At 42.3% G+C, this 24,577-nt stretch overlaps 1 protein-coding gene across 5 annotated transcripts; it reads right to left on the bottom strand.

The window, feature by feature from the left end:
* Positions 1-4,808: 4,808 nt before the first annotated feature.
* Positions 4,809-11,454, bottom strand: LOC133928765 (uncharacterized). 5 transcript variants are annotated; one of them, XM_062375238.1, is made up of 6 exons: positions 11,379-11,454; positions 8,338-8,641; positions 7,150-7,457; positions 7,028-7,075; positions 6,191-6,600; positions 4,809-5,451 (listed from the first exon to the last, which is right to left on the bottom strand). In XM_062375238.1, exons 2-6 carry the CDS (start codon positions 8,634-8,636, stop codon positions 5,104-5,106), a joined length of 1,413 nt encoding a protein of 470 aa, XP_062231222.1. In that variant the 5' UTR covers positions 8,637-8,641; positions 11,379-11,454; the 3' UTR covers positions 4,809-5,103. The 5 variants fall into 5 exon arrangements, with proteins under 5 accessions (XP_062231222.1, XP_062231224.1, XP_062231225.1 ...); XM_062375240.1 differs by having other exon boundaries at positions 8,338-8,644; positions 11,379-11,448; XM_062375241.1 differs by lacking the exon at positions 11,379-11,454 and adding an exon at positions 8,878-9,305 and having other exon boundaries at positions 8,338-8,644.
* Positions 11,455-24,577: the final 13,123 nt, after the last annotated feature.

Here is a 24,577-nt window from a genome sequence, read left to right as displayed (position 1 = left end):
CCGGGAGCATATCCTTTGTAGAGCTTCAACGTGAACTAGGGGTGGCTTGTGTGCCACCGATACCATGGGATAAAAATCCCTCATGTCTAGTTTGTCTCTCTACCTTATTTACGTTTCTGCATTTACATATTTGCAATTTACCTTGCAATCCTTATGAGTGGTAGAAGTAGACATATTAGATAAGCCTAGAGCATATTTAGATAGAAATTGATATAGACTTATCTTGTGAAAGTTTTGGAGCCAATAGTTTTTAAGTGTCCTAATTCACCCCTTTTAGGACGTCCTCGATTCCCTTCACCTACAGGGCATTCTTGAAAGTACACACCTATATGAGTCTGACTATTGTTCGTAGTCTATGAAATTTAGGTGATCTCTAGTAAACTCATGAAGAGACCATGGAGTAAGACTTATATGCTCCACCCGCGGGTAGCTTACTGGCAGCCAAATATCAGTTATGACCTTAAGTAAAACTTGTTTGCACAAAACTTGTAATTCAAGGTATAGTCCATTGTTCAAGTTGTGAATGAGTGTAGCTTGATGTTCTAGGTAGATATTCAACTTAACAGTCTCCACTGAAACACTGGTATATCAAATAACAGTGGGAAACTGACAATTCTCTATGAGACTTTGAGATTTGGTGGGGGATTGTTAGAATTATTAGGGCCGGTCCATATAATAATTTCTAATAAATCTTAAAGGCCCATATTATAGAGAGGTGGCCCATGTTGAGGCTCACCCTCTATTAGTACTATATTTCTAATAGAGGTAGAGGTAGGGGATTTTCTCCCTATATATGCAAGGATCCCCACCTCATTAGATATACGTACAACATAGACTGCTAATTGAGAGTAACATTAAAATTGAGAACACTCCCATTACGTGAGTCCATAAAAGAATTAGAGTTTTACCTATTTCTCTCTTGATTGTGCTACTATTCCATCCCGACGTCGGCGTGCATCGGCGAACGGAAGAGCATGTTTGTGAAGCCCTTTTCTCTTAAGATCTTGCACCACGAGAGGGTGAATAAGGTTTTTGGAAGCGCTTCGTATGACTGCTCAAGTTCTTCACCCACGGCTTGTCTTTCTAGTTGCTTGGGTGTTGCCCGCTGTCATCGTTAACAAACTCGCCGCGTCATCAGCAGGATCGATCGTGCTCAACACAGTGCAACTAGAATCTTCAGTAACCTTCACAACGTAGGACCAGTACGTAAAAACCATGTTACTCATACTTTATTTCCTACGATTCCTAATTTTAAGTATGCCTAGATTATGCTCTGATAATATGATCATATTAATTTATCAGTGTCTGCTCATGAATTATTTATGGATTAAATCAAACCTAAATATATCTTATTTTCCTACAGATAGCAGTCTAGACATTAGATTGAATCTCTATAATAGTCTATGAATTGTATTGTTTTGTTATTCATAACCTCTTTTTGCTATTTATGGTGGTGTTTTTTTCTTCTTATTTTTGGGTTATGTGCGTCTATGCTATGCATAAGTCAGAAATGAACTTTTTAAGTGTTATATCACTTTGATTTAACTATAAGAGTCAATAAAATTTTCTTTATCAAAAAATGAGAAATACAGATCACGGTGCTGACGGCGATGTCATATACTTGTATATTTTGGTGTAGCGGTAATAGAGGCATACACCATTTCATCCAAAATAGAGATATACTAGACCAATGCTACGACGAGCCTACGACCACTCCATCGCGGCCGGCACCATCATCACCCGAACATGGAGTACTCCCCTGATCTGGTAGGTCATCGTCCGCTTATTGAATCTCGAAGCTTTGTGGTGGAGCAAGATGTTCGTAACTTGGACACGAGTCCTAGCTTCTAGAGTTATACCATTACAATTCATTTGCAGTCAAACGAAACGTTGAGACCGAAAAATCTCTATCATGATCTGGGGTTAGACTTAACTTCTAGGAGCTCACCAAGAAAATTACACATTTCTGGCCTGTTTCTTAATTTCCAAGTTCAAGAAAGTCCTAGCCAAGCATGAGACTTACCCATTCCAAAAGCAAGTGTTCTATCTTGAAAGTTCCAAGAAACTACTGCACCAGTCCGGTGGTGAACAGAGCTTGGAGAGGTGTGGAAGTCTCCGCTAGCTGCAAAACGCAAAGATCAACTCTAGCTTGGAGCTAGCCATGTAGCTGCAAAGTGCCAAAGATGCCACGCCAGTGCTGCTGTAAGACGACGAAAGCAACAGGGTGTCAGGGTCACCCAATGACATGTACGCCATGAATGCATACTAGTTGGATGCATGCTACCTAGTACCTACTAGTGCTTCATCACTGCAACTAGGCGACCGGAAAAGCCAGGAAGACATCGACGACTCCAAGACGGCAGCGATCGAAAATGGATGGATATAATCTTCTGCGCCGGCAGATTTGGTGGGTGGGGCCATGCATGGAGCGACATCCTATCATCTCAGCATGCGTGCACCTGCTCAACTAGTTGAGGCCCTGTTTGTTTCAGCTTCGAATTCTGGCTTTCAGCTTTTATAATTCGAAGCTGAAACAAACATGCAGTTTTTGGTTATAGCTTTTTAAAATCTGTTGGTTGGATTGTGAGAATCTGAGAAGCTGGTTTTCCTCAGCTTTTGATAGATTATGAAAGTCTATTTTACTAAACTGTCCATTAATTTTTTTTTTAAAATCTACAGTCTAAAAGCTTTTCATAATCCAGCTTTTTACAATCCAGCTTTTAACAATCCAGCTTTTATAAGCTGCTTTTCAGAATCTCTAGCTAAAACAAACATGCCCTGAGTAAGATCCTATTTGTTTCAGCTGTAGATTATAAAAATCAGCTTATAGATTGTGGATGGTGAGAAGCTGAATTGTAAAATCTGGATTGTAAAAAGCTGGATTGTGGATTGTTAGAATCTAGTGAAAGGCAGATTGCTGGATTGTTACAATCTGTGTGTTAGATTGTAACAATCCAGCTTTTTCAACCAGCTGTTTGTTTCAGCTTTTGGATTGTGACCAGAATCCAGCTTTTACAATCCAGCCGTTTGTTTCAGTTTTTGAATTTTGATCACAATCCAGCTTTTATAATCTGAAACAAACAGCTCTGTAGATTGTGAAAATCAGCTTATAGATTGTGGATTGTAAGAAGTTGGATTGTAAAATCTGGATTGTAAAAAGCTGGATTGTGGATTGTTAGAATCTAGTGGAAAGCAGATTGCTAGATTGCTACAATCTGTATGTTGGATTGTAACAATCCAGCTTTTTCAACCAGCTGTTTGTTTCAGCTTTTGGATTGTGATCAGAATCCGGCTTTTATAATCTAGCTGTTTATTTCAGCTTTTAGATTTTGATCACAATCCAGCTTTTATAATCTGAAATAAACAGGACCTAATACGATGTAGGTCTGTACCTGTTTTCTATCTGGGTACAGCAGCTTACAACTTATTTTTGGATTAGTGAAGTCTATGCCCACAACTTCCCAGCAGCAGAGAAGACTTTGCACCGAACGACTAGAGGAAACCGCCACACCAATACGCATAACGTACAAAACAGGAAGCCATAAATAAAGAATCTGTTTGATAGAGTTAGGTCCACACGCATATGCACCTAACTATTTAAATTTTTTTTTAGTTATTTTTAACTTTAATTTTTTTTAAAGTTAAAACTATAGGTAAATTGAGAGTTTTTGGTTTAAATATTTTGTTTTTATTTTAAACTAAAAAAATATTTAAACTACTTTATTTAGTCTTATAAATTTCAAATCTTTTATATATTTTGGAGCTGGACCATATCAAATCGGGTCAAAGTTTAAGTTGCCTGATGCTATGACTGTGAGTGTTCTCGGCATCAGGTGACGGAAAGAGCATAGATGTGAGAACGAGCTTAGTGAGAGTTTGGTGTATATATTCTTGGATATTCGTCAAATCTCAACTCGAAATTAAAACTATATATTTATCGCCTGCTGCTGGGGCGCTTATGCCGTGCGCCAAGATCCAGGCCTGTTGAAGTTAGTTGAAAATTAATAACAGCTACAGCAGCAACAGCAGAAAAAACCTAAGGACGTGTTTAATAGTCTGGTGGAGAGCGGATGCAACTCCGCGGTTCGGTTGCCTGGTCTAGCGCTCGGGCCAGGTTTCGATTGTGCAGACAGAGCGCTCGGGCTAGGCTTGCTGATACGCAAATGAGGACCGTTTCTTGCAAGCCAGGTCCGACAGATGCAATGACTGGACATAAGTACGTGTGTTTTTTATTTAACTTTCGATTTTTTAAGTGTAAGAATCGTTTAAAAATTCTAAATATTTTTATTATTAAACTAGAATTCACTAGCAACCCATTTTAATTGATTTGATCTAAAAATCCTAAACTAATATTTAATTAAAATTCTCAAAAAACCTACTTTTATATCTTCTAGTAAATTTTATGTCTCAAATAAATTTCAAAAATCAGAAAAAAAATCACTAATATTTTTTTCATATAATGTACTAATTTATAAAAATATTTCTAACGCTAGATACAAACCAACCTGAGCCATACTAACAACTAAACCGGCCCTAAGAGATGGACTCATAGACGGAAGAGAAAAATGGTTCAACTGGCTCCGGACGCGTGGCTACTTTGGGCCCCACCAGAATGACCGTCACCGATGAGCTCAACATCTGGAGCACGGCCTGTGCCATGGGGATTGCAGAGCTACACAGGCAAGGCAATTGCAGAGGTACACAGGTGGATAAACCAACTTTCTCTCAGACCTGTGTTCGAACCATATGACAGGAAACAAAATGCAAGGCAATCGAATCGAGGACTGAAAGTAGGAACGAAGAGGAACTGAACCAATACAAGCAAATCCTTATCACAAGTTACAATGTTGCCTCCCAGTTTAACCAACTTTTCACCAGCTCAACAAGGCCATAAGCAAACGACAGCAGTAGAAACAGAAGCAAGACTGCCTTACAAGCACCTCTAGGCTGAAGCCAAAGTGCCATTTTCCATCTTGCCCTTGATTATGGCATCGCCAAGAAAAGTTTTTTTGAAAAAAAAAATCAGGTACAAGGAAAGACAAATTTGCAGCTGTCGTCGTCATCTAATTAAACTGAAATGAGAGAGATGGAGGCACTCCCATCCTAGAACTGCTTCTTTTTCCGAATCCTCTTGTTCCTCCACGAAAGGAGAGCCGCTGCTGTGCTTGAACCACCTCGTCTTCGCTTGACCTGCTTCATCGGCTTCCTCTCTCGCCGCTTTCCCGTGAAGCAGGGCTTCAGGATTGCTCCCTGAAGGCTGAAGCTGCTTGTGCCTTCTTCCTGTGCTTCTTTCTTGATGCCAACCACAGGGGCAACGCTCTCATCCTCAGAATGTGCACCGGTTTCTCGCTTTACTGATACTCTTAGTCGCTTGCTTGGATGACTGATCACCTCAAAGTTTTGGTACCCTTCCTCAGCTGCTTGGTTGTCAATCAATACATCTTCAGAACTCTGCAAGTGAAGAGATTATAGTAAAGAAACATAGCCAAAATAACAATAATACACATGCATTGCAGAATGAGAGAATTCTAAAAGCTGTGGGTTTATAGTGGAGCATAGAAACTAAAGGAGAACTCTCTAGCAGTTTACAGTCAGGTTTATAATCTGAACTAAAAGAAATATTCCAGACCATTGGATGATTATCGGACCACACTGAACATCTGAGAGGATGTGGCGCCCTCTTGTACTTTCTTTTAGACTCACAGCTTTAATGTAAGATTTTATTTCATCTAACCAGTTAGTTTATTGCTATTTTTCAGATCTCCTTTGATTTGGTATGCATAGTATCTCATCATTGAGAATGCGTGTAAAATTTCAAAAGACAACCACTATCACTAATTATCGTATAGCACTCAAAAGATTCATCTACTCAGAACATTGACCACTTCTAAATGTCAAATGCAATGTTAGGCCTGCCTGAAATGCTTAGGAGAAAGCCACCCAGATATAATGTGCTGGAGAGTTTTAACTTTTTCAGTGCTCCAAGTTGAAGCTCAAGCTCCAAAAAGAAAGGAGGTTGAAGCTCAAGCTCCAAAAAGAAAAGAGGTTGAAGCTCAAGCTCCAAAAAGAAAAGAGGTTGAAGCTCAAGCTCCAAAAAGAAAAGAGGTTGAAGCTCAAGCTCCTTCAAATAGGTGACGCCACTCCCAATCAAGATGTTATGGTGTGAGATAATAGAGTCGTAGGAGCTTACTTCACGTAGTTCTCCCATCTGATGTGGACCTTCAGCCGATAATAGGCTCATGGTGTTCTCAAAAATATCCATGTTGTTAGCTTCTCCATAGCTCGAGAGAGCACTTTCAGGCATGGCTGAATCGTCCATGTCACAATCTGATGTGTCCTGGGGAGATCTCTCAAGCAGTCCAGCAATTTTTCCCTTACCTGGTGAGCAGTTGGAGCTCTGTGTACCGTTGACCCATGTGTTAACTTTGAGGGTTATTCCCTTATTCTTCTTAGCCATTGCTTTCTTGATATTTGATCTCAGAGTAGATACTCTGTCCTGAACAGATTGAATGCTTAAAAGAATCTGCTCAGCAGTGGCATCACCTCCTTCAATACCAAGAAGCCAATCAGCGTCATTGGTTCCTTTTGTGTTGTCATCCGCTGTATGGTCAACAAAAGGTTTCATTAGTTCAACTGCACCATTTAACAAAAAATTATATATTGCACTCCTAAATAAAAGCACATTGATTGTCAATCAGATTGGAAGGTTTGTTAAACTGAGTTCCAAATGTAATAACGAGACCAAAAGTTTTACTGATTGGGTCATCAACCTAGTGCTACTGCTCATCACTGAAGCAGGAATTGAGTTTGTACTTACTTTTTTTTTGTGCTATCTCTTGCTGGAAGATGCAGCTAATAAAGGTCTTTTGCGCTACCAAATGTAATACTAAAGATAATCCAAAAACTATAACAAAAGGGAGTTGAATATGCATGAAGAAGCAAATCAGTGCTGTCAGCAATTCACTACTGTCATGCCCATATGGGATATCATATTTGTTTCCAATCACGAGGCAGTTGACATTATTACCTAAATTTGCATTGTCTTCAATAGAATGGCCATCTGCTTCTGTTTTCTCTGCAGGCCGATTGAAGTGAGATATCACCAAGACAATTGGTATCTCTATGTGTAAAGTAGAACATAATGCTTACCGAAATAAGAGAATATGGTGTGGTTTGAGATGTATGATGAAGCATCCATTTTTTCTTCGTTTTTCTTTCTCCTCCTCCGCTTCATAGTCTTCCTGCAGCAATGAGAGAAGAAGGGTACTGATCTCGACGAGGAGCAGTCCAACTCAATCATTTTTGTCTGCAGCTCCTTCTCATGCTTAAGCACAGAAAGCTCCTTGTCATATTTGGTGACTTGAGACTGCAAATCCTTCATCCGCAGCTCTAACCATTGACATCTCCACATTACTGGGCTTATATAGTTTCTCCAATGATCAGTTACCTTTTTCTTCCTGTATTAGATGATAACTTGTTACATGCACTTTGCCTTGTCTAAAGTAACATGAAATGCATAAACAGTGAAGTAATTGACACAATATCATGGATTGGAACCAAAGGAACTGGAGATTGCTGCAACCAAATAGAAAACTAGACAAATTGAATAGCATATTCTGTACCTAATGTTCATGCAACATGCTGCCAAGATTTGAACTTTGTCTGTTCATAGATGCTTAGGAATAGAAATCTACAGTATCATCAAAACTCACAAGGAAGACCTCGGTCACAAACTGCAGTCAGCATGTGCATAAGTTGGATACAAGAACCAACACTTCACTTAGGATATTGTGAAGTTCTAATTTCAGGAATCAACTATATTATATCCCAGAGATGGTTCGTTATCACAACTTTTTTTTTTTTTTTTTTTTTGGCATATGATGGATATTGAAATATACAGTAACTGTTTTTATTGTCCAGGGCTCAGAAGGTCAGCTTCTTAGAGCACTGAGCGAGCTATGAGAGAGAAGCACAAGGTTTGGAGCACTCAGCTGCTCTGGAGCTCGCTTCAGAAGCTAGCTTTCAGAGCCTAAAATTGGAGCTTAAGCTTAGCAAGTGCCTAAAATTTTATTTAAGCAATCTTGCAAAAAAAACAAGGATCTTTCAGATAGGAATGATCGATTGTCTATCTTAGGATATAACTGATCACTTTTAGCACAAGGGCAGTGCAGTAGATTTCAAAAGGCAAAAGAATAACACCTCTGCATTTGCTTGAATTTCAGTTCTGTCCCAATCTATCACTATGTGATAACCAATGGTTAAAAGGATGAATTTGACATTTATGAGAAGGCAGAAAAGCAAGTTTGGAAGTGCTAATCGATAACCCAAACTACTTACTTCAATAATCTATCCATATTGTCAGAAGCAGCTGCGTCCAGCAGAGCAGCAGCATCTCCATTAGGAGGATACCGGCAGAACGGCGAGTCCACCTCAATATCACTAATCTCTGAAGGCCTTGCATCATCCTCTGATCCCGATAGAGTGTCCCCGAAAGAACTTGAACACTCTGTAGCGTCAGGGTCCTCCGCGGTGGCCAATTTGCAACAAACAGCACCACCGCCCGGGCCGATAATGTCAATCTCCAAATCCACTGCTCCATTAGCATCATCCGTTTTAAACTCTGCAGCAACCTCCATATGTACTGCTAAATTTAAGAAGGCATTAGCATTTTCAAAAAAAATAATGGGATAGCATTACTACATAAGGATATGAAGTGTACCGCATGAGGGGGGATTTTTTTTATTCCTAACTGAGTTCACTTCGCATGTAGGCATCACATGAGTACAGGTTACTGGCTTGATTTGCGGAAAACTACGCAGTTTGCAACTTGTTCGAGCTAGTGAATTTGAATGCATGGCACCAACACGCAAGACTAACCAACGGAAGCGGCTACGACGGTGCGGCGGCTGCCCTCTGGCGATGTGCGAGAAAGACCGCGGCGCCTCTCGCGCGAGCCGTCCAGGGCGAGACGGTTGTCCCCAGGCCTCAGCTACTCCCGGCCAGTGGTGACGGCGCAGCTAGGCGCCGAGGCGGCCATAGGCACCACCGCAGCCGGCCGCCACGGCGAGGACGAGCAATGGCGGCTCCTGCAGCCCAGGCAAGAGCCGCCTGGCGCGCGTGCGCACCGGGCTGGGACGGCGGCGGCAGCAGCGCTTACACGGCGAGACTCACGTCTCTCCCCGGCCCGGCCTCTGAGCTCTCGTTCCCGCCCTCACGTACTCGCGCGGCGCAAAGCGAAAGCACGGCGGCGGCGGTGATGGTGGCGGCGGCTGGGGCAGCCCAGTATGGCGAAGGAATTAACAAGTCGCGGGAGAAAACAAAAGAGGGAACCAACAAAAAGGGAGGCAGAGTAACTGAAGGTCAATTGAGGCGAGGAGAATCCATCTAACCCTAATGGGCTTTTCAGATGGGCCTAATTGGGCCCCTGTGATGGGCCGGGTGTTACATATTCCACGATCCTTCGCACTTCTTCATTGGCATGTTTGCTAAAGCTTCTTCCGATCCAAATTATTTGGTAGGTGATTCTTTAAGAAAAATGATTATGTGATTGAAAATGATTTTTTATAATTCTCAAAGTTAAATTTTATGAAAAAAATAATTTTGTAGGAAAAGTGAATCAGAGAAAACTCATTTTTCAACTCCCAACATCTAATTTATTTCAGAGGATCACTCTGAGAGCTGAAAATGTAAACTACCGTTTGACAGAACTTCTGATTTCACTCTGAAAACTAAACTAAGAACTGATTTGAGAGCTCTATCAAACGAGCACTTTAAACAACACACCATATTCCTCTCTTTCTCTAAAAAAAAGAACTACACGTCCTATGATCCTAAATCCAAGCAGGGCCCTCTAATCTAGCTAGGACAATTTTTCAGGCTGAGCCTAGGAACTTTGCAGATTCACAAAAAACATCGTAGTTCCGCAGGAATCAAGCGACGAAATTCACTTATTCTAAACAGGGCGAAGCGTAAAGACATGACGAATGAAGCCAACAACAATGCCCTCATGCTCCCAGAATAAAGATCCTGCAATGATTTGTTCAGCTACATTGTTTTCCATGGGATTCATTTTGGTGCTTCTGCTTAGCAGACCTCCATCTGATCACTCATGGTGAGCCCCAATGAACCAACCCAGAACAGCTTCATATGCATTTGAACCAACAGCACAGGGCAGGCAGAGGATCACCTAGTTTCTCACCATTCCTTGCATGAAGCTGGCAACTCTAACCGGCAGAGCAAAACCATGACACATACTGCTAGCTAGCTCGGTAGATCCTGAATGTCGCAAACAAGAAGAACACAAAAGACCTCAACCCCACAAACAAAAGTTTCTTAAGGAGGACTAATACATGTCTTCCTAAATACCACAACGAAACCCTTTTGCATCAATGTTGCAAATTCCACTAGGCTGAAATGATGAGTAGCTCTCGAACAGGCTCGATCCCGACATTTCGATGGCTCAAGACGAGATTAAAAATAGAACTCCATTATTAAATATAAATCGTTCAGATCTAATTTTTTCAGTTTACTTTTAAACCGATATACACAGTATACATATACATATAGGGTCTCTGGATTTTAGGGGCCCGGGGTGGCCGCCCCCCTCGCCCCCCCCCCTCAGGGCTGGCTCTCGAAGCCGACATACAAAATAAGGGCGCATCTCGCACATGAAATCCTAAACCGATCAAGCAAGTAACAGAACCCAAGACATCAGACTGCTGATCGAATCAAACCAAGAGGTCAGCACGAACTGAAACGTGAAAGAAATGAGGCCCTGAAGCAGAGCTGGCTGAAGAACCGAGCTTGCAAAGAGTTCCTCACAAGTATTTACTCGAAAGACGGAACTAGGAAGGAAAGGCCTTCCCCTGTGCGTGGCATGCGCTAGACAACAAGCCAAACGACCCCAATCATCCATGGAAGCACTACCGGAAGCTAGCCCGATGTATGGAACAGTCACTCAACCGTGGCAAGGAGTGAAGAGCGGCACCAAAGCCATGAATATCCAAGCAGAACCGTAGCTGCAAGAGTTCTTCGATCCTGGTTTTCATAACTCGACGACACAACAACTAGGAGAGGAAGCCATGCCAAACACGAAGCTCTATAGAGCTGAATCATTACTTCTTCCCACTTCGCCGGGTGGCTGCGGCAGCAAATCGTTCGAGTTCTCGGGCACGGACCGGAAACAGCCGATGATTGACGACCGACCCGGGCAAGGAACAAGAGAGCCGCAGATACAGAGAAGGCCGGCGGCCGACCAAGTGATGCACGCGCGTCGAGCAAGCTGGGATCGGCCGCGGCCGCCGCGCGCGCTGCGTGGACGGGGAAGTGCGCGCGCGATGAGATAGAGATGCGAGAGAGTGAGAGAGAGAGAGGAATACCTGGGAAGGAGTGGAAGACACCTGCGTTGGCAGCGGCGAGCGAGAGGCTTCGAGGCTTTGGCTGCGCGGTTAAGCGCCGCCGTCAGAGAGGAAGGTGGAGCGAGGGAAGAAACGGGTTTTATTCAGTTGAGGGGGCTACATGGGCCGGGCCGAACTCTCGCTGAAACGGCACCAACTTCTCATTTACGGACGGGTTCACCGTTTGGTTCTATGAATTCAATGGGACCCATGGAATCCAAGCTCCGATTCCAATTCAACGAGGAAATGGAAATATGAATAGAGTTGACTGAAGTTCGAGTTCAAGCTTCCCGATTTATTTTATGAATGTGCAGCCTTGTTACATGAACGATGGTTTCATGTTGGATCAAGGATACCAATTAGAAGGTATTGTATTATCCCTAAAAAAGGAGGGTGTTGTGCTAAAAAGAGGTTGGCTAAAATTTATTTTATATGGAATCCAGCTTGGTTTTGGGTTGTGCACCAGTAACATACATCTATTTGCTGTGGTGGAGCTTAGGCTGAAATTTAGAGGGGCCGGTGAAGCTGAATGAGTTTTAACTGGACCAAAAAGGGGGCCGACACTATTACAGAACATCACATAACTGTGGGCTCAAAAGCTCCCTTCACTATCGATTTTAGAGCTGGCAGTGGGTAATGACTAGTGATAGTCAGGGGGCATCACTGTCGGCTCGGGGGATTGACAGTGAAAGAGTTATCACTGTCAGCTAAAGGCTTTAGCTGACGGTGATGATGGAGGAATCACTGTTGGCTGATAGTTTCAGCCGGTAGTGATGAAGGAGGAATCACTGTTGGCTGATGGTTTCAGCCGGCAGTGATGCTTTGGAAATCACTACCGGCTAATTCCCAAGACATCATTGCCGGCTAAATGCTTCGACTGGCAGTGTTTTGCCTCTCTGTGCTCCCTCTCTCTGTCCTCTCTCTCTCTCCTCGATCTCTCCGTCTTTCTCCCTCACAATACATGCATACAATGAGACATATATTTAATGTAAATCAATAATAAATACATATTCATTAATACATAGCAATTAATGTTATATTTGAGTGAACACATATTACAAGTCATAGGCATCAACAAACACACAAATATACATAATAATTCTCACAAGTCACCCCCCGAAAAGTTGATCGAGTTAAGCTAGTCCATATCACTCTACCTCTCCTGTGATGAGGGTCGCGTCTCTGCATGGGCGGCTAATGGCGTGTGTACATCCGGGGACTCTGAGGGACTGATGGTGGTGGAACGGAGGACCCAGACACGCCTGATCGACCATAGCGTCGCCTATGCTCCAGGCTCACTAGCGTGTCAAAGACATCGAAGTCTGATGCCTAAACGCCACTACGGTTTGAGCCTTCGGTCTCCTCCACAGCGCACTGACAGGGTACCCTCTCGTGCTCATCCACATCGCACTGAGGGGCCATCGTCTCAGCCTCCTCCTCTTGGGCATGCTTATGGGACGTTGCTTCTTGCTCTTTCGTAGCGCACAGCTGATAGGTCAGTCTGTCATCCTCCTCCTCCTAGCCACACTTATAGGCCACTGCTTCTGGCTCCTCCTTCGCATCATCGTTGAAAGGCCTTTCTGTCGAAGAGTCGCTTGACGGTACCAACTCCGAAAGCAGGTCAAAGGCCATAGTAGGATCCTCCGGATCAAGTGCATTGACATGAATACAATGAGACACATATATAATGTAAATCAATAATAAATACACCTTCATTAATGAATTATAATTTATTTCCATTATTAATACATAGTAATATCCTTCATTAAAATGATGTCATTTGGTGATATATAAGTCATTTAACCCTCTGGTAGTCTTCCTCCTTGTCGTATACTCTCTACTAGAAGGTACGGAATCATTCAAAGATCTCTCACGTGTCGACGACATGACCGGTTCATGAAACTCGCCGGCTGGGTTGATAACATGTTTCGTGAAAAACCCGACGACCTATTCTTGAATGGCATATATTTTTGCAGGTTGTAACACACATGTACGTTGTTTGGAGCGTTGCATTTGAAGAATCAAAAGAATTAGTCCTTGAACGCGTATAGAAATTGAAAATAAAGCACCGATATATAATTTCATACCTCAAGATAATTGAACATGACAGCATCTCCGTCAGAGCTGAATTTGTGAATGAAAGTAAGAACATAGAGCCCGTAGAGATTGTTGTCGAGTGGTTGCCTCATACATTTCAAGGGAAAGGATTCGCCAGTGAAATGAACTGAACCTTTTTATTCAATAAGAAATGCAAGTCATTAATATTCCTTGCGTATCGGAAAATTGGTTTTTATATCATACTTGTAGGACCAAGAATGGCGACTAGATAGGGTGCATAGGCGTCTCAAAAAATTTCTTTTGAAATAGATAACCTTCTCCTTTTTTGTCACCTAACACACCTTAAGAACAAAGAGCAACACAAAACGCAGAAACACAGCGGAAACACAGAGCTCAACTTGGAAGATCTGGCTAGACCAGAACAAAAACTCAAAGAATTCAAAAACTAATATTGAAGATCCAATCAAAGATGGGTCTCATGGTTGGAATCGAATACTAGGTTCCATAGCAATTATGAACATGATGATCAAGAATGTAGCATTTTATAGCCTACATGATTCATAAAATTGTCAAATTTCATCTTAGGGAAAGCAAGCTTGCTTGAAATGTATCATGTCAAAGCATCAAGAAGAGCCTAAGATTAAAAGATTGCTCCACACAACTACTCAACTTAGTCCAAATTCAAGTCTAGCAATCGAAAATGCTAAAGACATATAAATCAAAGCTCAACTATTATGATTATCTTACATAATGAAATGTAATGCAAATGCAACAAAAGTAAGATAGAGTATGTACAAAGGATAACTCCCCCTCACACAATGCTATAGGGATGGCACACACCAAGCTCTACTCTCAAATATGTAAATCTTATAGCATCTAGAGGCTTCGTGAATATATCGGCTAGCTGGTGTTTGGTATCTATGTAGCTTAACTCAATGTCTCCCTTCTAATTGTAGTCTCTTAGAAAGTGAAATCTCACATCTATGTGTTTGGTTCTAGAGTGTTGAACTAGGTTATTGACTAGGCTTATAGCACTGGTGTTGTCACACAAAAGTGGTAGACTCCTGAAATTCAACCAAAAATCTCTCAAAGTAGCAACCATTCACAAAATCTGTGAGCAATAGCTAGTAGCAGCTACATATTCAGTTTTAGCAGTAGATTGCACAATGCTAGACTATTTGCGAGCACACACAAGAGAAGTATCCAAGAAGTGACAAGTACCAGAGGTACTTTTCTTGTCAATTCTACAACCATCAAAATTCACATCTAAAAAAACTCGAAGAGAAAGCAAAGAGGATGCAGAAAACCAAAGACCGTACTCGAAAGTGTACTTGAGGTATCTCAAAATGTGTTTCACCACTTGGCGGTGAGACATCCTCGGTGAAGCTTGGAGGCGAGCACATAAGCAAACGATGAAGTGGATGTCGGATCTTGTCACCGTCAAGTACAGGAGAGAGCCGATCATGCTCCTGTACTCCCGTTGCTCCACATCCTCACCATCTTTATCTGGATCAAGCACGATCGAGGTAGCCATCAGTGTTGCCAAGGACTTCGCATCACTCATACCGAACTTCTTCAGCAAATCCTTGGTGTACTTCGTCTGGTGGACGAATGTACCTTTCTTGTATTGCTTAATTTGTAGTCCAAGGAAGAAGTTGAGCTCGCCTATCATCGCCATCTCGAGCTCCTTACTCATAGTTTCTGCAAACTTGGCCACAAGTGCATGAGAAGAGCCACAAAAAATGATATCATCCACATATATCTGAACAAGTAAGAAATCATTGCCATGCCTAAGAGTGAACAAAGTTTTTATCAGCTGACCCGATCACATACCCATGTTCTAGCAAAAAAGATCTAAGCCTATCATATCGAGCTCTATGTGGCTGTTTAAGCCCATACAAAGCCTTTCTAAGCTTATAAACTCTTTGTGGGTATTTAGGGTGCTCAAAGCCTGGGGATTGCTTAACATACTGAATGAAACCATTAAGAAAAGTACTCTTGACATCTATTTGGTACAACTTGAAACCTCGGGATGCCACAAATGCAAGGAGGATCCTAATGGCTTATTGTCTGGCTATCAGTGCAAAGGTCTCTCCAAAATCTATCCCCTCTACCTGAGTGAAACCCTGAGCCACTAGTCTAGCCTTGTTTCTCACTATAGACCCATCCTCCCCCTGTTTGTTTTTAAAAACCCATTTTGTGCCTATGGTGTGAACATTAGGAGGTGGCTCTACAAGGAGCCAAACTTGGTTTCTCTCAAATTTTTCAAGCTCTCTATGCATGGCATTGACCCAATTCGAATCAGATAAAGCATGTCCAACATCATGGGGCTCAAAAGAGCAACGAATGCAGAATCAGTAAAATGAACATGAGAAGCAGATTTGAACCTCGTTACCCTCTTATTGATGTCACCGATCATCGTTTGTGGAGGGTGTCGCTGCTGAATGTGTTGAGGGGCCTCATGTTGTGAGTGTACCTGCCCCTCAAACACTACTGGTGCAGGCTCGAAAGCAACTGAAGTGGAAGTAGTGGCTGCAAAACCCTCTGCTGGAGTAGAAGAAGTAGGAGCTAGCTCTGGAGTAGGTGTGGTAGAGGAAAGTAGTGGGTCATCCTTGTTATCACTAAGAGCTGGAAGGTCGTCATCTACAAAGATGCTCTCGTTCATCTTCTGATCACCTGCACACTAAAAGATAGAACTAGCACATGAGGTTGACTCATAAAAAGTCACATCATAGGATTCCATAATTGTGTTAGTGTCAAGATTGTAAACCCTGTAAGCATGACTATAAAGAGAATACCCTAAGAAAAATGCATCATAAGAATGCAACTTGAACTTGTCAATATTGTCACGCTTTAGGATGAAGCACCGACACCCAAAAACTCTCAAATGTGAAACCTTCAGCTTTCTCCCAAAATGCAACTCATAAGAAGTCAAATTCAAGATCAATCGCAAGAAAATTCGATTAGAGATGTAGCATGCTGTGCTAATGGCCTCAGCCCAAAACTTCCTAGGAGTCCTATGCTCATCGAGCATCGTCCTAGCCATCCACCAAAGTGCGATTCTTCCTCTCAATCACACCATTCTGCTGAGTTAAGCGTGGGGTAGAAAATTGATGCTCAATGCCATGCTCAAGACAAAAAGCATCAAAAAGATAGTTCTTAAACTTGGCATAATTATCATTGTGAATTGCTTTCATTGCACCAGTGAGTTCTTTGAACAATCTCAAAGCCAAGCTCCGAAAGTGTGAAAATACTTCATCCTTACTCACAAGAAAGAATACCCAAGAGTAGAGAGAAAAGTCATCAACAATGACAAGTACATACCACTTCCCGCCTGCCGAACGAACCTGAGAAGGACTAATAGTGTCCATATGGAGAAGTTCTCCTGGTCGTTCAATCATCATCAGATTGACTGATGGGTGGGAGGCAGCAACCATCTTACCATGCCGACAAGAAGCACAAATAAGATTCTTCTCAAACTTGAACTTGGGCAATCCTCAAATCAAGCCTAGGTCACTCAAACGAGTAAGCAAATCAAAACTCATGTGCCCTAGTCCTATACCACATCCAAAGCTTAGAAGAATGTTGAGCAATCAAACAATGAGAAGAATCAAGAGACTCAGAAAAATCAGCTCTAAAAACTCTCCAAACTTGAGAAATCTTGCAAATCAAAGCACTAAAAGAATCGAGAACTCGAGAAATATTGCGTTTCAAACGCACTTCTAGGACCTCATCCAACAACTAAGATATAGAGAGAAGGTTGTATCCCAGATGCTCCACTAAAGTTACATCGTTGAGAGTGAAACTCTCATTCACCCTTACCATACCTTTGGCTTTCACCCTTCCTTTCTGATCATCCCTGAATGTGATGTACTCGTGTCGCTTCACGGGGGTGAGGCTAGAGAACCATAATGATATCTCCAGTCATGTGGCGCGAACAAGCAGAGTCAATGAGCCACTTGTTCTCCAGGCCTCCGCCTGCCACGTACATATGAGAAGAATAATAGATGGTTGATTCAGTACTGGGGTCCTTTTGGGAATCCAGTACTGGGTCATCTGCCCTGAAGTGGTAAAAACAGGTGCAGGTAAAATAGATCTAGTACACTAAGGGCGAGTAACACGATGAGGAAAATGTGGTCTACCAAAAGCGCTGAGACTGAAAGCCTCTTACACGTGGACCAAAACCATATGAGTCATGGCAAAATCCACGCTGGGAAACACCTTTAGGAAGAGATTGAAAAGCGCTAGGGACTCTTGAGTGGAAGCGAGAAAAAGGCTCATGTGCACCAATAGAGGGGCGGTACATGTCCCGGGTGCTTCACTCCCACTCACGCCGCTCATTTCTCCTACGGTGAAAGCAAAACTCAACCAAGTGACCCTCTCTCTAGCAGTAGGTGCAGTGGTAGCGGCTCTCGAGAACTCGTCTGTTTGTCACTTGAGACTCTCTCACATGCTCTCATCTTAGGCTATGGAGCTTTCTTGGGTTGTGGTGTGGGTTTCTTCTTTATGGGTTGAGGAATGTGTTTCTTCATGGGTTGTGGTGTGACATTGATTTTGGACTTCTCAGCTTCTAGGGTAGTAGGTGTAGTGAGCAAGTCTTACTCTCCCCAATGTAAGCCACCCTCTCAAGACCCAACCCAAATGCCAAGCCCGCTTTGTCAGCACACATCTTAGTCTTGACCAAGATCAAATTCATTTTCCATTTACCTTCTGAGCACTTCTCCACTAGAGAAAGGAGGTACTCATTCTTAGTCAAAAGCTTTTAAACTTGCCCTCTAATCTAGCTAAGTTTTTCCTGAAAGATGGAGTAGCTGGAATAATTTGGCTGCACATCCTTAGAACTCTCAGCACTCTCCAATCTAAACTATAGCTCCTTCATGCGCTTGTCATTCCGTTCAATATCGTTTGCAAGCAAATGGCAATTCTTACAAGCACCTAAGAGAGTAGATCTAAACTCCTCCTCAAGGAGCTTCTTCTTAGCACTCTCAAGCCGATTGGTGACTTGAGCATGCACATTACGAAGCTCAGCAAGTTCAGCCATGACAATCAAGCAACTCTCACAGTCCTCAACATTGGGCCCAGACCTAAGCAATGCAAGTTCAGTAGAGATAGACTCATACTTGGGCCTAAGATCCTTCAACTTATGCACAACTTTATTAAGTAACCTATCATGGCTAATGAGAGCATCATTCAAAAGCTGGTCATAGGAAGGCAATACCTCAGAAGGATCCAGCTCGGGGTCACTGCCGTTGTTGTTGTCGTCCGCCATGAAGCAGAGGCTAGTGAAGTTCTTGGCCTTCTCCTTGTTCTTTGCTTGAGGTTCATCTTCCTTTGAGCTATCCTCCTCACTAGAAAAGGTGTCGATGTCATTGAGAGCCACCACGAACACCCTAGAAGCCGCCTTGGTCACCTTCTTGGCCATCTTGTCGTGGTTCTTCTTGAAGAAGGGCTTCTTGTTCTTCTTAAGTTTGGGGCAGTCTGCCTTAAAGTGGGTAGTGTCACCACACCCAAAGCAAACACGCAGACCACCCCTCCTCCGATCTCAGTGATTGTTGTAGAAGCGGGTGAACTTCTTCACAATTAGCGCAAGGTCCTCATCATCCAATGTATCCACCTGCTCCTCTGTGATAGAAACCAAAGAAGACAAAGCAAATCCACTCGATGAAGTGTTAACACAAGAAAAGCCAGCTGTAGACTGATTGCCACCATCAGGTCCAGAAATCAATGCCATGTTTTGAGACAGGGGATTTTCGAGACCGACCCAAACCACCTTAGCTATCTCGGTGGACTTGAGCTTGCTGAAGGGCTCATCATAAGTCAACGTGTCGTAACTTAGAGACTCTTCAATGCTAGAGATCTTCACTTCCCATATACTACGGTCAAGAGCATAGAGAAGCTTGATCACTCTCTCGTGGTCAGAATAGGTAAAAAACCAGTTGATCGATGATTGCTAACAATCCCATCAAAATGAGCAAACATCGTATATAAATACTCTTCAGGGTCTTGCACAAACATTTAGTATTCTTGATTGTATGTGCTTTGGCGTCTGGCCTTAATCTGATTAGTGCCTTCATGAATGACACTCAAAGTATTCTAGATCTCCCAGACAGTACAGAGGTGCTGGACCCTGTCAAACTCATTTTGACTCAGGCTAGTGAACAAAATATATCTGGCCTTGTTGTTAGCCTCATACTGTTCGATTTGAACCTGAGTCGTACGAGCAATAGAGATCTCATAGTTGGAATTAATTACTTCCCATATTACATTTCCTTGCTTAGAAGATAAGCCTCTATGTGCACCTTCCAGTATGAAAAATTATGGCCATGAAATAGCAGAATCTTCCCAGTTATCTCCATTTTACCTACGGATCACAAACCCGGTTAAGGTCGACAAGTGATCAAATCGGCTCTGATACCAATTGTAGGACTGAGAATGACGACTACGGGGTGAATAGACGTCTCAACAAATTTCTTTCAAAATAGATGGTATTCTCCTATTTTGGCATGCAACACACCTCAAGAACAAAGCGCAACACAAAATACAGGAACACAAGGGAAACATAGAGCTCAATCCGGAAGATCCGGCTAGAACAGAACAGAAACTCAAAGAATTCAAAAACCAAACTTGAAGATCCAATCAAAGGTGAGTCTCATGATTGGAATCGAACACTAGGTTCCATAGCAAACCAATCCATAACTCATCCCCACACAAAGTTTAGAACTTGAGAAGAAAGATTAAAAAAATCAAAGATAAGGTCACCGATTGAAGAAATTCTCTAAGTTGATGATCTAGAGGCAAGGGAGTTCAAAACCCATGAGTATACACTCGTATGTGATTTTTATGCCTCTAGCAACAAGAAGAATGACTTCACAAGGTGCTAAAAATTCAGCCTAAAAACTAAAACAAAAATCACAACAAAACACCGAAAACTTGCAAACTTGCAAGGGAACCAATAGAAGAAAACCAGAAGGAGGGGAATTCAAGCATATGCAAAAATATAAACTTCATTACTCAAAGAGGTCAACCCTATTTTAGGTGGATTACAAAGTTTTTTCACTCAAAACTCTCGCCTAATATATAGGCTAAACACTCATCCTTCCTCTCCTCTAAAACCCTAGCACTAGGCTCTCAAATGAGTGGCACAATAGGCTCAAGTGACTAGTTCATACTCTCTGATAGCCCTACCTCTCTATTGGATGATAAGGAGAATCCAATGAAAACTGCAAGAATATGTCACCATAGAAAATTAGTATTAGAATCAAGTTTCCCATAAAGGGAGAACACCCTGGAACATAAACATGTACTCAAAGCTGTAGGGTAAAAGTACGAAGGTCTTGTGTTGGTGGTGAAGTAGACACCTCAATAAGTAGTCCTCGGTAAAATCTGGATTAGACCGTATAATTTTCTAGTTGACAAGCCCATGATCGATGAATCCTACCTTATTATCTAATTCTTGTCTACACACTTGAATTTTCATTCTATGAAAGAGATAAATTAGCCATGTGATTTCAATGTACAAGATCATATAACGTGAGTTATATGCATAAGTCACTTACAGAGTTCTTGCTCTGATTATGGCCACGTCGAGTGCATCTTCCTTGTACATTTCATACAAGCACTTGAACTTCACCCAGAAGTAGTCATCCTAGTTGAGGAAATATTCATCTCTATATCTTATGAGGATCGCCTGTATACCCTGCCTAGATTGCTTCAAGTACCAATGATATAATCGGTGCATTTGAGTTGTAAGGTTTCTTTCTATATTTGGTTTGACCAAAGGTTTGCCCAACTCAAATGGCCATATAACATCTGACTTTGACATATCCGCTCCCACAGTAAGTTGTCCTAGTTCTTTTGCTGTTAATCTAGAAGAAGCTAGGAAGTCTCCAATTCTTGGAGCATCCTGAATGATTGAACTTGATTTGATCCTGGTCCTGCTTCTAACTGATACATTCATAGTTAGCCGGTAGCTTACTTGAAGCCGCCCCTATTTGTTTAGCTTTGGCTATATTCATGAAAAATTTCATGGTATCTTGAGGCACAACATGCTTTGGTGGAGGTGGCGGAGGATGGAAATAAGCCATGACACCGGCTTCCAAAATATTTTTGTTTTCCTCAGCAATGAGTGAATATACATCCTTGGGTTCTGCCACCTTAGATGACACCGACTTCTTAGATGATGTCGTCTGCTTGGATGCTACAAAACCTGATCGTGTTTTCCAAGTTGATGTTGATGGCTGACTTCTTAGCTTCTTGAGCGGTGGACTTCTTCGAGATGATGATTAAGGAGGTGGACTTCTTCTAGGAGATGGCTGACGAGAGGGAGATCTACGAGGTGACAGCGGCCCGGGGTGTCGTGGAGAGTATAGTTGTCACATCCCAAAACATTAATCAAGTATTTAAGCATGCATAATCATCATGGAAATTGTTTCTACGTGTTTATTTATTAAACGTGTTTTAAAAGTACTTAGAAGATGCTCTAGAGCTCTTTAGGAAAGCCCTAAATACTTTGGAGAAGAAGAAGAATAGAAGAAGGAAGAAAAAGGAAAAAAAGACAGTTCCCACAGTTTGACCGGGATTATCAACGGTCTGAACGCCAGAAGCAGCCACATGGGCTTTTAACTGTCTGACTGGTAGCTCCCACAGTCTGACCGCCACAACGCAAAGCGTCCACTTATGGAAATCGACCAACTTTCTCTCTCTTTCTCTCTCACTTCTCACTCTCACTCATTCTCTTCACACAAACTGAGGGAGAGAAGGAAGAGGATGACCCCGATGTCCGGATTTTGTGGAGGACACTTCCTCACACTTCCTGAGGATTTCCCCGAGCTCATCCCCTTCATTCTCTTTGTCGGAAACTTCTTCCATGTGAGTTCATCCACCTCAAGCTTGTGCCCCACCCCCGAAGCCCGATCTCCAAATCGTAGCCTCCCAGAGTGGACCCCTCTGCTAGAAAGTTTTCCTATGTCGAGGTGAGACACCCACTACCCTTGCCCTGTCATTCCTGAACTCTAGTTGGTCCTATCCTGATTAGGCCCAATCTTAACCCTAGCCTAGAGCTTGTCCATGGAGCTTCCCGAGTTTGGCTCATAGCGCATTTTAGCACTCTTCATGGTTGAAGGCAATGTCAGAGCCTTCGCCGACGACCTTATTTAGGTGGTGTTGGTAGGGTCCAGCGGTCAGACCACCACTAGGGCCGGTCTAACCGTCAGCTATCGATCTGACCGCCACCATGCCATTGGTCTTACCACCAAGGCCCAAATCTCTCTTCACGCTGGTGGTCTGGTCGCCGCTCCACTGTCAGTCTGACTGCTAGTTATTCAAAACTTTATACACTTAGGTGTCTTATCTGAGGTTTAAACCTTTTCTAACCCGGATTGTTTAGCGTTCCTTTGCAAATGTTTTCGAAACATGATGCTTTATTATTGTTCGAGCATGCATCATATTCACACATTTCTGTTATTGTTTATACGATGCATTCTTGATTCATTTAGAGAGTGTCATGCTAACGGTCCAAGTGATCAATGGTGACACCAGACCACTAGAGTTTTGTGAGTGCTGTGTAGGTAGCATCAGGCAAGCGCCGGAGCAGTAAGGGAAGCATCTAAGCATACTCACCCCACTACTTTGGATGGACTATGTCTAATATGATAAATTATGCTTTACGTATGTTTGCATGATTAGCGTTCCAGAGTTAGTTGATATGGGTAGAACCTATGTTGATGCATTACCTTAACCTTGATATTGTTGTTGATCCTTATCCTTATAACCTGGGTATGACAATGTTGATTTCTAACTTCAAAGGTTAATCGAAATGCTTAGCAATGCATAGGTCCTCGGTAGAAGTCGAGTGGTGGTTCAACCATTGCTCACAAGCTTAGTTCACAATGATAATGACATTGGAATGGATGAGTTGTGAGGATGAGACAAGATGTGGGCGGTGCTAGGGGTAGGTCGGGAGAGGAACCCAGATGCCATAAACCGCTTGCATCGTTTAATTACCTATCGTTGTTGCAATTGGCTCTAGACCTTTCTGTACTAACCATATGTCGATCTAATGGTAAGATAAGCCGATTATCACACGCCATGCTGATGCTTGCCTTGTAGCCCTATGACAAGTAAGAAAAAAGAAAAGGAGAAGCAAGGTGGCGGGGAGCCGGAGGTGTCTGGGACACGTTCGTGGTAACCCCGGCATAGTGGTATGTGCAAGTGGGTAGTTTTAGGTATGAGAAAAGTTAACACGAGTACCCCCTTGTGTGAGTCTATGTGGTCACGCAAGTCGAATGATCCTCGAGTCGTGTGGGTAAAGATATACCCCCCTGCAGGGTGCAAAAGCAATTTGAATTGTCACGCTCTCGGTTATAAGCATGCTTCTGTCCATTTGTAATAGTCGTAGAGTCACGAATGTGAGATAATGTGGTATGATATGTTGGGATGAGGTTGAGATAATTTTGATACGGATATGTTTATGATAGTTCCAGTTACATATAGGTTCATGTTGAGGATTACAGGGTAGAAAGGTACATGTGGTTAAGAATAGATACTCATACTTTTGTGTCAAAACTGCTTTTGCATATGAACTTTACTTAACCTTATGGTCGATCCTTGCTAATTTATCAAAATGCATAATCCTTTGAGTCGGGTTATTTATATGTACCTAATATGTATTAAGTCTTGTGAGTACTTTCGTACTCACGTTGCTCTTTCAGGTGCTATCGACGTGGAGGAGGTAGTGTTCGGCAACTTCACCCTCGTCAATGTCGGTGGCGAGGTTGAGTAGTGAAAACTACTTGTGTGATATTATTTTGGGGTGGAACCTAAGGGCATATGGCTCCACATATCTTTGTTGTTAATAGATATTGTCTTTCGCTATGTAGTTTCTCTTTTGACTAGGTGATGATCTGTTTATTGTCCCCTAGCTCTCTCTTTTGTTGTAAATTATCAAAAATTGTTAATACTAAAAGTCTTGTAATATATTTTCAATTCCTCGCTCTTTATTAAGCTTGTGGTGATGATATATGTTGGAAAGACATGTGTTCCGATGTTGGGTACAAAACACTTGCTGGGACTACCAGAATGATATTCTGGTTAATCATTACAGTCGTGATTATGGAAATGATCAA

The sequence above is a fragment of the Phragmites australis genome, chromosome 9 (assembly GCF_958298935.1).
Source record: "Phragmites australis chromosome 9, lpPhrAust1.1, whole genome shotgun sequence".
NCBI classification, from domain to species: domain Eukaryota; kingdom Viridiplantae; phylum Streptophyta; class Magnoliopsida; order Poales; family Poaceae; genus Phragmites; species Phragmites australis.
The sequence above is the reverse complement of the archived record's forward strand: the minus strand, read 5'-3'. Positions and strand labels throughout refer to the sequence as shown.

Coding starts and splice junctions, on each gene's coding strand:
- LOC133928765 (XM_062375237.1), bottom strand. CDS start 8,855: ATGCATTCAAATTCACTAGCTCGAACAAGTTGCAAACTGCGTAGTTTT. Junction 6,601..7,027: donor TGAAGACAATGCAAATTTAG/GTAATAATGTCA, acceptor TTGACCATACAG/CGGATGACAACACAAAAGGA. Junction 5,452..6,190: donor AGATGGGAGAACTACGTGAA/GTAAGCTCCTAC, acceptor CTTCACTTGCAG/AGTTCTGAAGATGTATTGAT.